Source organism: Cotesia glomerata, linkage group LG6, assembly GCF_020080835.1.
Source record: "Cotesia glomerata isolate CgM1 linkage group LG6, MPM_Cglom_v2.3, whole genome shotgun sequence".
In the NCBI taxonomy this organism is placed as follows: domain Eukaryota; kingdom Metazoa; phylum Arthropoda; class Insecta; order Hymenoptera; family Braconidae; genus Cotesia; species Cotesia glomerata.
Genome location: NC_058163.1, coordinates 2,279,550 through 2,294,743, shown reverse-complemented (window position 1 = coordinate 2,294,743; position 15,194 = coordinate 2,279,550). Strand labels below are relative to the sequence as shown.

The window sequence follows — 15,194 nt, the reverse complement described above, 5'->3', positions numbered from 1 at the left end:
TTTAAAAATAAAAGAAGTGTGTGTAAATATCAAGGTCACAAGTGAAATGGATTTTTTGCATTTCGTAAGCTAATCTAAATCTATAATACTGAATTTACACTAAATATTTATTATTGTTATAGAAATTTGAGTCGTGTATATATTAAAATAAAAAAAATTGTTTAACTTAAAAATAAAATGATAAATTTACTAAAACTTAAGTTGATTTCATGAACCTTGGGTAAATGACAATGATTTAGCAGATAATGCAGCCGTAACCTTCTTCGTGTCTTGTTCTCCCCAGTGTATCCTGTTACTTTTTTTGTGCGACTATTATTTAAAGTTTATTATTTAGTAATTAACCAACTAACTGTTGATGAGTTAACAATAGATTAATAGGGAAGTATTTTTTAGAATATAATAGTTATATTATTATTGTCAACAAATGACCTCGTGCCCTGCTTTTTACAAATAAAATATGACACTGAAAACTTATGATATTAAAGTTAAGAGTTACTTTACAATTTTTTATTTTATTTAACAAAAAAATTATTTAAAAAATATTGCATTTTTTGTTTTTCTTTATAATTCTTCGTGTCAATTTTTTTTTCTGATTTATTTGTTATAAAATTGATAAAATAATTAAAATAATTTTCATTGAAATAGTAATTTTTTCTTTTTCGAAAATAGTTAATTTAATACTAGCAACCTTGCAGTCACTACGTGACTGCCGTGACTTGTGAAATATGAATAAATATAATTTTACTTTATTAAATGATGAATTTAGTTAAATTGCTCTGTATTTTCTTAAATATTGACTTTTTTGAAAATATAAGCTCATCCCGATGTTACACTCATCAAGAGCTTTCATTTGAGTATCAACATGTATTTTTGATATATTTTTCATATATAATGTATATAAATATATGAAAAATTGATGTGGGTACTCAAATAAAAGGTCTCGAAGAGTGTAATGTCGGGATGAGCTTATATCTTTAAAAATATCATTAGTTGACAAAATACAAAGTCATTTCGTAATTATTGACATTTTTTAAGATATAAACTCATTTTAATGTTACACTCATCAAGAGCTTTCATTTGAGTACCCACATGCAATTTTGATATATTTTTCATATATACATATATATAAAATATATGAAAAATTGATGTGGGTACTCAAATGAAAGGTTTCGATGAGTGTAACGTCGGAATGACCTTATATCTTTAAAAATATCATTAGTTGACAAAATACAAAGTCATTTCGTAATTAATGACATTTTTTAAGATATAAACTCATTTTGATGTTACACTCATCAAGAACTTTCATTTGAGTACCCACGTGCATTTTTGATATATTTTTCATATATACAAATATATAAAATATATAAATATATAAAATATATGAAAAATTGATGTGGGTACTCAAATGAAAGGTCTCGATCAGTGTAATGTCGAGATGAGCTTATATATTTAAAAATGTCAATAGTTGACAAAATACAATGTCATTTCCTAATTAATGACATTTTTTAAGATATAAACACATTTTAGTGTTACACTTATCAAGAGCTTTCATTTGAGTACCCACGTGCATTTTTGATATATTTTTCATATATACAAATATATAAAATATATAAATATATAAAATATATGAAAAATTGATGTGGGTACTCAAATGAAAGGTCTCGATCAGTGTAATGTCGAGATGAGCTTATATATATAAAAATGTCAATAGTTGACAAAATACAATGTGCTTTCCTAATTAATGACATTTTTTAAGATATAAACTCATTTTAATGTTACACTTATCAAGAGCTTTCATTTGAGTACCCACATGCAATTTCATATATTTTTCATATATACATATATATAAATATATAAAATATATGAAAAATTGATGTGGGTACTCAAATAAAAGGTTTCGATGAGTGTAATGTCGGGATAAACTTATATTTTTGAAAATGTCAATAGTTCACAAGATACAAGGTCATTTTTTAATTATCTATCTAGAGATAAAACATTTTCGAATGCAGCCTGTCTTGATAAGAATTAGTGCCTTTTGCTTTTATAGATTTTTTAGTAGTCAATTTTTTATGTAAAGTTTTTGTAGGAGTTTTTAATAGTTTGTTGGTTCTGTTGGAATATAACAACGATACATACAGCATCGGAGATGCGTATAGAGTTACCTGGAATCTAGTAACTCGGTCAGTTTTATGACCCTTTTGTACCCTCAGTACATGGGTCTTACTAAAAGGAAGGAACCACAGTTAGTGTCTTTCTGACATTCGTGCTGACCACTTGTGCGGATCATTGTTAACTTACATACTTGTAATTTGTATCTTTTTATCTCAATACTTTAAATAAAGCACTCGTGCTATTCTTTGACTTTAAATATACTCTTATAAATTAAACTAAATCATCTTTATATTGTTGAATTTCTCCTTCCGAATATCCTGATTCTAACAGGTTCTATATATTTATTCCGTCACATTTGTTCATTAAATTATTTTTAATTATTCTAATAGCACTATTATTTACAAAATTTATTTAAAAATTTCCTTTAGTGTCATAAATTAAAAAAAATCAAGCTAAAATTTTCTTATTCATAATCCAATATTAATAGTTTAATTTAATTTCTCAGTTATTAAAAAATTTTCAATTTTTTTTAACTTAATTTTTGTTCAAAAAAAATTTGTAATTATTAAAAAAAAATATCTTAGACAAATTTTGTTTGTATATAAAAAAAAAGTTATGAAATAAAAATAAATAAAAAAAAAGTTGGATGACGAACAATTGATTGGCAATCGATCGTCAATGGCCTGTTGGCCCTATGACCGCTAGTGGGGAATCTATTTGGGGCGTTTGTAGATCTCGCGACACAAAATCAGTACACATCGACACGTAAGAAGACTAAGACTAGAGTCTACTTCGATTTAATAATAAATAATAAGATACAGGAAGATATTTGTTTGTTTCACCTCTAAAATCTCTCCCAAAAAAAAATAAAAAAAAAACAATTATTTAGAAAAAAAAGAAAAATAGAATACAGTTAAAATAGAGTTCGGAAAAGCTCTGAGGCTTCACCGTCATAAAGAGGATAATTACCTAATTATGGCTAGTGACGATCCTATTGCTAACGCACCACTTGCTTCAGTTGAATTTGAAGTATTCGGAAAAGTTCAGGGTAAGTTTCCTTTCAATTTAATCTCCCAATATTCTTCTTGTCATCTTTAATCATCACGATTGCTTATTTTATTTTAATTTTTTATCCTTGTTTTAATTTCCTAAAATAAAAAATAAAAATTGATTTAATTACTGTCGTTGTATTTTATTTATTTCAGGTTGTTACTTTACTAAATACACACGTGATTTATGCAGATCACTTGGAATAACCGGTTGGGTTAAAAATAGTAAAACCGGCAGTATTTTAGGAAAAATGCAAGGACCCAAGCCATACGTTGATCAAATGTAAGTTTTTTTTTCTGGAAAAAAAAAAAAAACAAAATATTAAAAAAAAAATTTTTTTTTTTTAATTTTCAAATAAAATTTCTCACCTCATAATTAAGAAATGACCTTGCATCTTGAGAACTATTGAAATTTTTCATGATATAAGCTCATCCCGACATTACACTCATCGAGACCTTTCATTTGAGTACCCACATCAATTTTTCATATATTTATATATATTATATATGTGTATATGAAAAATATATCAAAAATACATGTGGATACTCAAATGAAAGCTCTTGATAAGTGTAATATCAAGATGAGCTTATATCTTTGAATTTTATTTAAGAAACGACCTTGTATTTTGAAAACTATTGACATTTTTAAAGATATAAGCTCAACCTGATGTTACAGTCATCGAGACCTTTCATTTGAGTACCAACATCAATTTTTCATACATTTTTGATATTTATATATATTATATATACGTATATATGAAAAATATATCAAAAATGCATGTGGGTACTCAAATGAAAGCTCTTGATGAGTGTAACATCAAGATGAGCTTGTATTTTTAAATTATATATTATATACATATATGTATATAAATTTTAATTAAGAAATGGCCTTGTATTTTGAGAACTATTGACATTTTTAAAGATATAAGCTCATCCTGATGTTATACTCATCGAGACCTTTCATTTGAGTACCCACATCAATTTTTCAAATATTTTATATTTATATATATCATATATATGTATATATGACAAATATATCAAAAATGCATGTCGGTACTCAAATGAAAGCTCTTAATGAGAATAACATCAGGACGAGCTTATATCTTTAAAAATATCAATAGTTAAAAAAAAAAAAGTGCATTTTAACAAAATTCATTATTTAATAAAACAAAATTTTATTTATTTATAGTTTAGTCACGCAGAAAATGATAATAAATAAATAAACATTTTGGTTAAATCTTCAAGGTTGTAAATTGTTTATAAATAAACAGCCTGGCAATTACTCAATAGGAAGTTGCAATAAATTAATTATCTTGCAATGATCTTGAAATAATTATTTAAAGAACAATTAATATCTCAGCCAAGTTGTGTAATTTGTTTTAAATATTATTTTATTATTTGCCCGGTGTTTTTTTTTTTTTTTTTTTTTTCCTAGCGGCTAGAATATAAATAAATTGTTCCGATTTGTTTCTAATTATATTTTTACCACACTTAAAAAGTATTTTAGAATTAATTAAATAAAAATATAATTCCCAGGGCGCATTGGTTAACAACTGTAGGAAGTCCAGGATGTCAAATTCATCATACAGAATTTACTAACTGGGAAACAATTCGGAGGCCATCATATCGAGATTTCGGAATACATTTTTAATTATTAATAATATTTATTAATATTTTATTACTTTTAACTCCATGAATTATTTTTTTAATTTACTATTTATTTATTTATTATTTTAGATTTTAAATATATTTATAGATAAATATTTTAATTAATTATAACAATTTCTTCTTTGTATCAGCGAAACGATTACGAAACGATTATAATTAAATTTTTTTTTTTTTTTCAATTGTAAATTCGATTGTTTAAAATAAATCATTTTTATCAGAAGTTGGATTAAATTAAAGCGACTTACCGAATAAAAGAAATTAAACTATCACAGTCAATACTTTACTTTAAAAAAATGTCATCCGCGATAAATAAAAGTCGCGTCGAGCATTAATTGCGCGTAATGATAATCATTATGCGTATCTGGTAAGTATTGTGACACTTTTTTTATCAACTGAATATTGTTTTCGTTGGAACAGTTTGTTATTACAATTCCTGGTAAATTCTGTAATAAAAATAAAATAAATTTGTATTTAGTGTTTATTATTGTAAGTTTAAAAAATAAAATACCAAATTTTCCAAGTACTGAGTTAATGCGGGACTTATTCTTGATACTTCTTCTAATAAGTCTGGTGATTTAGATAAAAATGACATCATACGCAAACCAGCTATTGGTAATAAATTTACTGCTAGCGTTTCTGTTTCATTTACTGCAGTTAGAACCTGTGAAAAAAATATTTTACTTAAAAATTTATAGCTTTATAATCTTAAGAAATTTTTTTATTATAGTAATTAAGGACGTTCATGAAAGACAATAGTAAATATGAATTTTTTTGTTCAATATATTATTCAATAATAATTGTAAGATTATTGATGTACTGTAAAATTTTTCTTAAAACCTCAACTGGTTTGAAGTCATAATAGTTTTTAAAAGTTCTAGGAACAGTATTAGATTCTGAGAACAATATTAGCTTCTAAGAACAGTATTAGGTTTTAAGAACAATGTCAGGTTCCAAGAACAATAGTAGGTTCTAAGAACAGTATCAGATTCCAAGAACAGTATCAGGTTCCAAGAACAATATTAAACTCTAATAAAAGGAACAGGTTCTTGGAACAGTAATAGGTTCTTAGAACCGTTGTAGGTTCCGAGAACAATATTAAGTTCTAAGAACAGTATTAGATCTTGAGAGCAGTGTCAAGTTTTGGGAACAATAGTATGTTCTAAAAACAGTATTAGGTTTCAATAACAATATCGGATTCTATGAACAATAGTAGGTTCTAAGAACAACATCAGGTTCCAAGAACAATATTAAGCTCTAATAAAATTAACAGGTTCTTGGAAACAGCAACAAGTTCTTGGAAGAGTAATAGGTTCCGAGAACAATGTTAGGTTCTAAGAACAATATTAGGTTGTCAGAACAATATCAAGTTTTTTGGAACAATAGTAGGCTCTAAGAACAGTATCCGGTTCCAAGAACAGTATCAGGTTCCAAGAACAGTGCCAGGTTTTAGGAACACCATTAAATTCTAATAAAAGTAACAGGTTCTTGAAACAGCAAAAGGTTCTTGGAACAGTAATAGGTTCCGAGAACAATATTAAGTTTTAAGAACAGTATTAGGTTTTAATAACAATATCAGGTTCCAAGAACAATATTAAGCTCTAATAAAATTAACAAGTTCTTGAACACAGCAATAGGTTCTTGGAACAGTAATAGGTTATTGAAACATTAATAGGTTTCGAGAACAATATTAGGTTCTAAGAACAATATTAGGTTGTAAGAACAATATCAAGTTTTTGGAACAATAGTCGGTTCTAAGATCAGTATCAGGTTTCTAGAACAGTACCTGGTTCCAAGAACAATATTAAGTTCTAATAAAATTAACAAGTTCTTGAACACAACAATAGGTTCTTGGAACAGTAATAGGTTCCGAGAACAATATTGAGTTCTAACAGTTTTAGATTTTAAGAACAATATTAGGTTCCAAGAACAGTACCAGGTTTCAAGAACAATATTAAGCTCTAATAAAAGTAACATTTTCTCGAAACAGCAATAAGTTCATGAAACAGTAATAGGTTTTTGGAACAGTCATCAGTTCTTGGAACAGTATTAACTTGTAAAACTCAGTTAATAAAAATTTAAAATACCTCATCAGCTAATTGATCAAATCCATTGACATAAAGTTGGCAAGTTTGATGTATCCTCAATTTATCACAATCAATTTTCCACATAGAAGCTAAAACAGTACACTTGCTCATCCACAAAACAGCTTGTCTTGAATCAACACCATCTTCTGTAGTCTTCTGGTGAATCGATTCCATCGACGCGGTAATAACACGGCAAAGGAAGTCTAACCTGTTACCGTCTCGTTTGTCATCGTGGTACCAGGTGAAGATAAACTTGTCTGTGATGTCTTGGAAGAAGTATCTGCTAGTCTGATAACATTAAATAATTAATAATTAATAATTAATTTGAATAAATAAAAAATATTAAACAAATACTTACCACTGATTCAAACAAACTAGTCATCGGTTTCAAAGATTTAATCCCGAAAAAAGCAATCATATGTAATACATATCCCAGCTGCAAGTGGAGCAAAATTAAATCGTAGCTTCCAGGAACTTGATTGATAGCTAAAGCAGAGAACGCTTGAGGTCCAGCGTATCCTTCCCATAATTCTTCAGCCTTAACTACTGCATTCTTGTCTTCTTCCAAGACTTCGGCGTCCAAGAAAATATCTAAGAAGCTGACGCAGTGCTCCAAGAAAATTGTCGTCTGTAAATCAGATAATCCAACATCTTGGGTACATAATCTTTCTTTAGGAAGTTTTCCGAGTTTATTAATCAATTTTCCAGCAGCTTCCATTCTTTTTTTTAAGTGAATATTCCATAAAAGGCAACATACGCCTTGACGCATTGATTTCATGGGAATTTGTCTCAAAACAGTCAAAGCCGCTTCTAGAACATCGAGCCTAGTGACATCTTTGCTCCAAAACATTACATACTGCCAGGTTAAGTTTGCCAAGAGGACGCTACTGGTCAAGCTGTAGGGAAAATGGCGCTTTAGCATCGCCATTTTGTCGAGAATTTCTCCTAAAGAGTTAGCATCTGCTTTTGGTGCTGTTTCTGAAACTACAAGAAAAAAAATATATTAAAATTTCTAATATAATTATCGTAATACTGGAATATACTTGTATTACTGGAACAGTTCAAATATTTTGTACAATTTACTGTTTAAAAAAAAATTATTAAATAAGAAGTGCAGTAAAGGCTCTAAATATTGACCGCCTATGTTCCAAATATTGACCAGTAGTATTTTTTATAAAAAATTAAATTGAATTTTTTATTAATATCTTAAAAAGAAATATGTTACATATTTAATTTAAAGAATTAAATAAAAATATTAATTAAATCCAAAGTTTTATAGAAAATTTTATTAAAAAAGTCAATTTTAAATAAATTCTTCAAATTTATTTTTTTAAAAATTTTTCACTGATTCTAAAGGATTATAAATTTTTTGCTAACACTAAAAATTATAATTATAAGGTAAAGGCTCTAAATATTGACCAGTTTAGATAAAATAAACATAAATAAATTATTTTTAAATTTCTTGAAAGAGTTTATCAGCTGAAACGAGTGTTTTTCTTTTTTTATAGTTTTAACTTACAAACTATAATACTTTTGTTTATAAAATACATAATAATAAACATTTAATTGTCATAATTAACGTTACAGCCAATTGCTCCGAATATTGACTATAACTTACTAAATATTGACCTTGTATGTTCTAAATACTGACCAGTAGTATTATGCTTACTAGACTTGTAAATAATTTTTATTTAAAATCTATAATAGTTTGGACATTAGCTAATCTATTCACTGACATGTTAATAATTGAAGTATTGTTGTTAGTTGTTCTGTATTCTGATACAATATTATCTTCAGTACTCATATTTAAATCAATTTTTCAAGACATACTAATATTAGGTACATTGGATAATTTACAACACCAATTGTTCACCAGAGTATTATTTCAATTATTAACATGCGTTTTCTAACAAAAATAATTGATAATTAATCTTGGATGTTAAATTTTTTGACAAATACTTATTTATTAATAAGTATTTAATTTAATATAAATTGATCATAAATGTAGCAAACACAGCGAGGTTTTTAATTTTTCCAAATTTCTGATATTTGTACCCAAACTTTCTTTACTGGATATATTTATATAGATGCCTAAATTTTTATTCAAAGTATAATTAAAACTAGATATTTTTATACTAAATATAAAATTAGATTTTTTAAAATCAAATTATGCTGCCTGGTCAATATTTTATTTTTTTATAGTCTACCGTTCTTACACTGATAGAAGGATTTATTAACTCTTAATAATTTAATTTATTTGAAGACAATTACGTAATTGATTAAATTTTAATAAATATTTTTTAACATTTAATAAATATTTATTTGGGAGGAAAGTACATTTATTAATAGTTAGTAAGTATTTATTAATAGTTAACAAATATTTATTAACAGTTAATAAATATTTTGTTGAGTGAATTTGCTTCGCTTGCAATGATATATATCAAGATTGCTTATAAATAAAAATCATCTTTATAAATCATTTGCATTAATTATATTACATTATAATAACGTTTATTGTAAAATACCAAATTCTATCGCAGCTCATAATTATCTTTTATATTTTTAAATATTAAAAAGGTTAATTTATTTAGTGAATTGAATTATTATCATGTATTCCAGCTATAGAATTATAAAAAGTGTCAAAAGAAAATTGCTATGTTTGCTTTTTATTTTAAATAAATATTTGTTAACAGTTAACAAATATTCATTAACAATTAATAAATATTTATCAACAGTTAATAAATTGTACTTAATAAATTACTTATTAACTGTTAATCAATATTTGTTAACAAATATTTATTAACATTTAAATCGTCTTTAATAAATAATTTATTAAATGTTAATAAATATTTATTAAATCATATGTTAAAAAATCACTTATTAAGTTAATAAACCTTATTAAATATAAACAAATCCTTCTATCATTGTGTTTTATTCAATAAAAATTCTTTAATTTTTTTACCTTGTAAATCCGAATCTTGTTCATCTTTTTTCCCCTCCTCACTATCCTGCGGCTCTGAAGAAACCCTTGGATTAAATTCCACATCAGTATTATCAATAAGCTCCGAAGGATCAACCCCCGAAGCGGACAACCACTTGGCAACAATCTCCGAAATCGCGCCCTGTCCTCTCGAAATAACATTCCCCAGCGAAATCTCCTGTTTTTCAAACGGCAGTGCCAAGAACTGCGTGGACAAATCAACCTTAGGCTTCTTAAGAGTCAGATTGAGAATAACAATATCTTCCAGATTCCCAATTAGAAGCGTGAAAAGACACACATCTTTGCTAACATTTTCCCAACCTTCATCATTTCCCTCTTCCTTAACCTGCCTATCTCTACTCGCCGACAAACTTATCGCAACACTTCTACAAGCCAGAGCAGCAGTCAATGCTTGAAGAAGCTTTGTAGAATTCATCAGAATTTCTCTAGTATCTTTCCACCAGATAGACTCTTCGTTATAATCCACACAGATATCCTCAGCTTCTCTATCACAAATTCCTTGAACAAGCTTCGTAAACCTCTTTAAATGACTCTCTAGATCCAGAGGGCGCTTTGAAAGCCAATAAACTAAAGCTAGTTCCATCAGAACTTTCCCTTGAAGCCCGCTAGACTCTGCTTCAGACTTCCAAGCATCTATCGAGCCTCCGTCCAAGCAATTTTGATAAATTAATTCCGAAATTAATTCCTTTTTATCCTCTGATAAGTTCCTTTTTAAAGTAACCTGACTTCCGAATTCAAATGCAGAAATAAAGTCTACAAATCCTCCTTTAAAAGTCACTCGAGTTCTTTCTGGCTCTTCTAGACTCTCAGCTAGCTTTAGAATTCTTTTTATTTCTCTTTCGGATGTTAAAAGAACACTTGGCAAACTTTCCTCAGAATCTTCCTTAAAATCAGGATTTTTGTCAACAGACTTTAAAAATTTGTAAAAAAGAACCACATGTTTTATTTGATCACAAAATTGCACCAAAAACTTAGTATTGCATTCAATTTCCTGCTCAACAAGCACCTCATTAAAAATCTCGGTGACTTTTATCAAAACATCAGGAATAATATGTCTACTAGTAATCAAATTCTCCAAAATTTGCTGTCTTATTTCATTAGTTTTCAAATCTTTGCATATATTTCCAACTTCTAGGACTAATTTATCATCATCAAACTCTTCTTCTCTTAAAAACGTTTTAAGTTTTTTAAAAAGATGGATATCACGAGCTCGCTTTCCGTTTTTGCTGCTTAAGGCAAAATGAAACGGAACCAAAATTTCTTTAAAGCCTCCTAGAGGGTCTAAAAATACGCACGAATAAAATGGCCGGTTAGGAAAAGAAGGAACGATATCATTCAAGCCCAAAAGTCCATAATTAACATAAAGAAGCCTTCCATTTTTACTCGCGGTGAAAGTTGTAATTTTGGAACCAGTTTGGACCCCCCAGATGTCAATAATCCCCTTTTTGGGTGCATAGATCACTAAAAATAGAGCTGAGCGTTTTTTGCTAGTTCCTTTGGACCTTTTGTCCTCTGTAACTTCAATCCAGCCACACTGGGCGTCTCTGTAACCTTTCCACATCCTTAAAGCAATTCCTCTGCGGTTATTTATTAGAATAACCCGACCCATAGCGTCGGAAATGACACTTAAGGTCTTATTGGGGCTTACTATCAAGGAATGGCCTTCGCGCATTATATCACTGAGCCCGAAGCGACAGGTCATGGGCTCGGCTGGTTCCTGAACTGTTCCTGGAACCTTGGGTTTGTCTATGGAGGATTTAGAAGCGCGGAACCAAGGAACAGCGGTTCCTATCTTGCCAATTGCGTTTGCTAGGGAACTTGCCATTGCAATTGCGACATCTGAGAGGACTGGAGCAGTGCCACCTTCTAGAGCAAAGTGGAACCCGACGTAAGGTCGCTTTCCGGTGGCCATTACTAAATTATGCTGGGGAGCGCTGGAACGGTACGACGCGTTAAAGCCTCCGCAAATTGAAGCGGTCATTAAGTGGTCGAATGTGTTTACGGAAGTAGTTCCGATTACTTCACAGTCATTAGCGACATCTTGGTCTCTCAAACCGAGTTTTTTGAAAGTTAGGCCGCTAGATGGCGCCTTGTCGCTGCTATAGTTCGCTTGTACACGCGCTAAGTGGTTTCTACAAGCTCGGAGGGTGGAAAAGAAAGGAAACCCGGGGAGGATACAGACTACTGACTCGTAAATTATGTGAATCTCTTCTGAGAGGCCAGTATCTCCGGTGTGACGGGGGGAAGTTAATGATTGGCATTTTAGATTTAAGATTGGCTCGTTGTGGAGCTGCTCTTCGAGGAGAAGGCTACCGGTTTCGGTGTAACAGCGGAGGTAACCGGAACTAAAGCCTACTAGGATGCAGGTCCAGTCGGGACCGCTATTTGACTTTCCGAGGGATATTAGGGGTAAGCAGAGAATTGAGGTTATGTATTCTGAGGACTCGGGGGCTAAAGTTCCGGACCATGATATGTGGAATTTGTTTTTTATCTCGCCGGGCTCTTGTAAGTCCCATTTTGCTGGAAAAATTAGTTATTTTGTTTATTCTGATATTTTAGAATTTTTTTTTGTTAAAAGAGAAAATTTGAAAAATTACAAATGCAATTTTTTTTGGTTTTAATTTAAGGAAACCCATGCGAAATTAAATTTTTAAAACTAGTGGAATTATCAATTTAAATTTGAGGAAAAAAATTCTTTTATCGCTTGTTTGTTAAAATCGACTTAAAAAATGATTATTCAAGTTTTCATGACATAAAATTGTTTTATAAAAAGGCTAATTCATTAGAAATTGTAAAAAAAAAAGAGTTTGTCAACAGTGTTCAATAAAATGGCGACTGCGATTCCCGCGTCATAAAATGAAGGCTTGTAATACCGAGCGCGGCAAATTTAAAAATGACTTGTAGAGGATATATTTTAAAAAGTGACAAGGAGATCCACACGAAGTACATTTTTAAAACTAGTGGAATTATCATTTTAAATTTAAGACAAAAAATTTTTTTTCTCCCCTCCGGGCGGAAAGCGTCAATTTTCCGCCCGCTGCGCTAAATGAAAATGCCGCTTTCTGCTTCCGTCGAGGAGAAAAATAGTATTCTCACCACGGGCAGGAAATAAGAAAACCTCAGATCACATGTTTGTCCGAGCAATTACATGTAATCTGAGACATTTCTTATTTTCCTGCCCTAGGTAAGAAATATACTATTTCTATCACTTGTTTATTAAAGCCGACTTAAAAAATAATTATTCAAATTTTTATTGCATAAAATTGCTTTATAAAAGGCTAATTCATTAGAAATCATGAAAATAAGATATTATCAACAGTATTCGACAAGATGGTGGCTGCAATTCCCGCGTTACAAAATGGCGGCTTGTAATACCGAGCGCGGCAAATTTAAAAATGACTTGTAGAGAATATATTTCAAAATATGACACTTGAGGAGACCAAATTTGTAAATTCAATCTACATAGCCTAATAATTAATAAAAAAAAATTAAAAACAGCAGGTTTCCGTGATATTTAATCAAATAATTAGGTTTGAAAATTGTAATTTTTACATGTAGATAAATGAAGATTCCACTAGCCGTGTATTTGGTTGAGAATTAAATGCAATTAACGATTTAAAAAAAATTTTATTTTCATTGAATTTGATTGAAAAAATAATAAGCTTTCGATTAAAACAATAAAAAAGTAGCTTTCCGAACGTATTACGGAGATATTTTATATTTTTTATAAAAAATCACTCGAAACTTTCGTTCTTTAAAGTCTTGTATTTGACTTGGCAACACCGCTTGCGCAGTTATCCATGCGCATAAGTAACCGCGGTTTTTTAAATGCTAGAAGATCTTAGTCATTTTAGTTAGACAGTAAACATAAATAAATTTTAAGGTTAGGGAACTCTTGCGATATTGTCAAGTGTATACCGATAATTCAGAGTGCTATATTTTTTATTAGTCAATTAAATATTAATAATTATTTAATGAGTAAATTTTACGGAAATTTCCTCAAAAATGTTATTAATTAATTTAAAAATTAATTTTAAGATAGCAAAAGTACGTATTATTTTTTTACGTTCTTTACACTAGGAGGGTACTTGGATCTCCTTAATTAAAAATTTGTTAAATTTTTTATGATTTCAGTATTATAAATTATCAGACACTCTACAATTTCTTAATTTTTTTTTTTTAATAAACTAAGTCTAGAAAATTATTTTTAAAAAATTGCATTTATAATTTTTTAGAGCTTCTAGAGATAGAATTTTTTTAAATAAATTTTTTTTTGCTATAATTTATTTGTTAAAAAAATTCTAAAAATTACCAAATGTCTCTTAATTCTAATATCATTCCTAAATTTTAGAAATAAATTTACTTACAGGTTAAAATTATAATATTTTTGTGTAATCCAAGACCCAATACATCTCCAGATGATGATAATGATATAAATGAATCTTGAAGTGGTAATTCATTTTTTGGAACATGATCAACTAAAAATTTCAACAAAAAAATTAAGAATTAATTGTTTCAAATTTTTATTGGGCTAAATTATTTTTTTTTTGTGACACTTAATTTTTAAAATTTTTTAACTATTAATTAAAAAAAAAAAAAAACTTACGTCTTAATGTAGAATTTTCAAACAACAATTGCCTGACCTCCTTAACATTATTTATCAAAGCAATACCTTTTATTTGACACGACATTTAACAAACTTTTTAAAAAAATTACTTAAAAAAATACTTTCATTGAAACTTTACTCAAATAATTATTATTATTACTAATTACTCATCGAACTTCTGACTAATTACATATGGTACAATTGTTAACAATCTCTGTAACAATAATAAGTTTTAAGGTTACTGTACAAATACAATTACAATATCACAACAGTAAATACAGTAAATAAAAAAATATATTACGTATGACAGATAGAATTTTTTTTTATCTCGCGTATCAGCTGACATGTCGATCAAATAAAAATTTAGAAAGTCGACTTATACTATAAAAGGTCGCCATCTTGCCAGCAACTGAAAAAGTAAAAACTGCGTCGTAATTTATTTTTAAATTTTTGCGCATGCGCGAGTTAGTTCCGAAAAATAACGACCGAAATCGCGCGGGATGAAAAACGCGAATTCATTATGGCTGCCATTAGCTACCGAGCAACAACTAATTATGTTTACTGTCGCAAATTTATTTATTTTTACAAAAATAGCTTTCGTATAATTTTATAGTTAGACAATTATCAAAATATAAGAAGTTTAGAATTAAAATAAAGTAATAAAAATCATTCTG

At 28.7% G+C, this 15,194-nt stretch overlaps 2 protein-coding genes across 4 annotated transcripts; one reads left to right on the top strand and one right to left on the bottom strand.

Moving 5' to 3' along the window:
* Window positions 1–2,829: 2,829 nt before the first annotated feature.
* LOC123267507 (acylphosphatase-2) lies at window positions 2,830–4,837 on the top strand. The gene is made up of 3 exons (XM_044732177.1): window positions 2,830–3,160; window positions 3,318–3,444; window positions 4,698–4,837. Exons 1-3 carry the CDS (start codon window positions 3,088–3,090, stop codon window positions 4,810–4,812), a joined length of 315 nt encoding a protein of 104 aa, XP_044588112.1. The 5' UTR covers window positions 2,830–3,087; the 3' UTR covers window positions 4,813–4,837.
* A 275-nt stretch (window positions 4,838–5,112) lies between these two features.
* Window positions 5,113–14,889, bottom strand: LOC123267473 (rab3 GTPase-activating protein non-catalytic subunit). 3 transcript variants are annotated; one of them, XM_044732113.1, is made up of 8 exons: window positions 14,822–14,889; window positions 14,521–14,734; window positions 14,282–14,392; window positions 9,876–12,434; window positions 7,272–7,897; window positions 6,914–7,201; window positions 5,338–5,490; window positions 5,113–5,272 (listed from the first exon to the last, which is right to left on the bottom strand). In XM_044732113.1, exons 2-8 carry the CDS (start codon window positions 14,603–14,605, stop codon window positions 5,126–5,128), a joined length of 3,969 nt encoding a protein of 1,322 aa, XP_044588048.1. In that variant the 5' UTR covers window positions 14,606–14,734; window positions 14,822–14,889; the 3' UTR covers window positions 5,113–5,125. The 3 variants fall into 3 exon arrangements, with proteins under 3 accessions (XP_044588048.1, XP_044588050.1, XP_044588047.1); XM_044732115.1 differs by lacking the exon at window positions 14,822–14,889 and having other exon boundaries at window positions 7,272–7,891; window positions 14,521–14,792; XM_044732112.1 differs by lacking the exon at window positions 14,822–14,889 and having other exon boundaries at window positions 14,521–14,791.
* Window positions 14,890–15,194: the final 305 nt, after the last annotated feature.

Coding starts and splice junctions, on each gene's coding strand:
- LOC123267507 (XM_044732177.1), top strand. CDS start 3,088: ATGGCTAGTGACGATCCTATTGCTAACGCACCACTTGCTTCAGTTGAA. Junction 3,161..3,317: donor AGTATTCGGAAAAGTTCAGG/GTAAGTTTCCTT, acceptor TATTTATTTCAG/GTTGTTACTTTACTAAATAC. Junction 3,445..4,697: donor AAGCCATACGTTGATCAAAT/GTAAGTTTTTTT, acceptor TATAATTCCCAG/GGCGCATTGGTTAACAACTG.
- LOC123267473 (XM_044732113.1), bottom strand. CDS start 14,605: ATGTCGTGTCAAATAAAAGGTATTGCTTTGATAAATAATGTTAAGGAG. Junction 5,491..6,913: donor TTGATCAATTAGCTGATGAG/GTATTTTAAATT, acceptor TTTTTTTCACAG/GTTCTAACTGCAGTAAATGA. Junction 5,273..5,337: donor CTCAGTACTTGGAAAATTTG/GTATTTTATTTT, acceptor TTTTTATTACAG/AATTTACCAGGAATTGTAAT.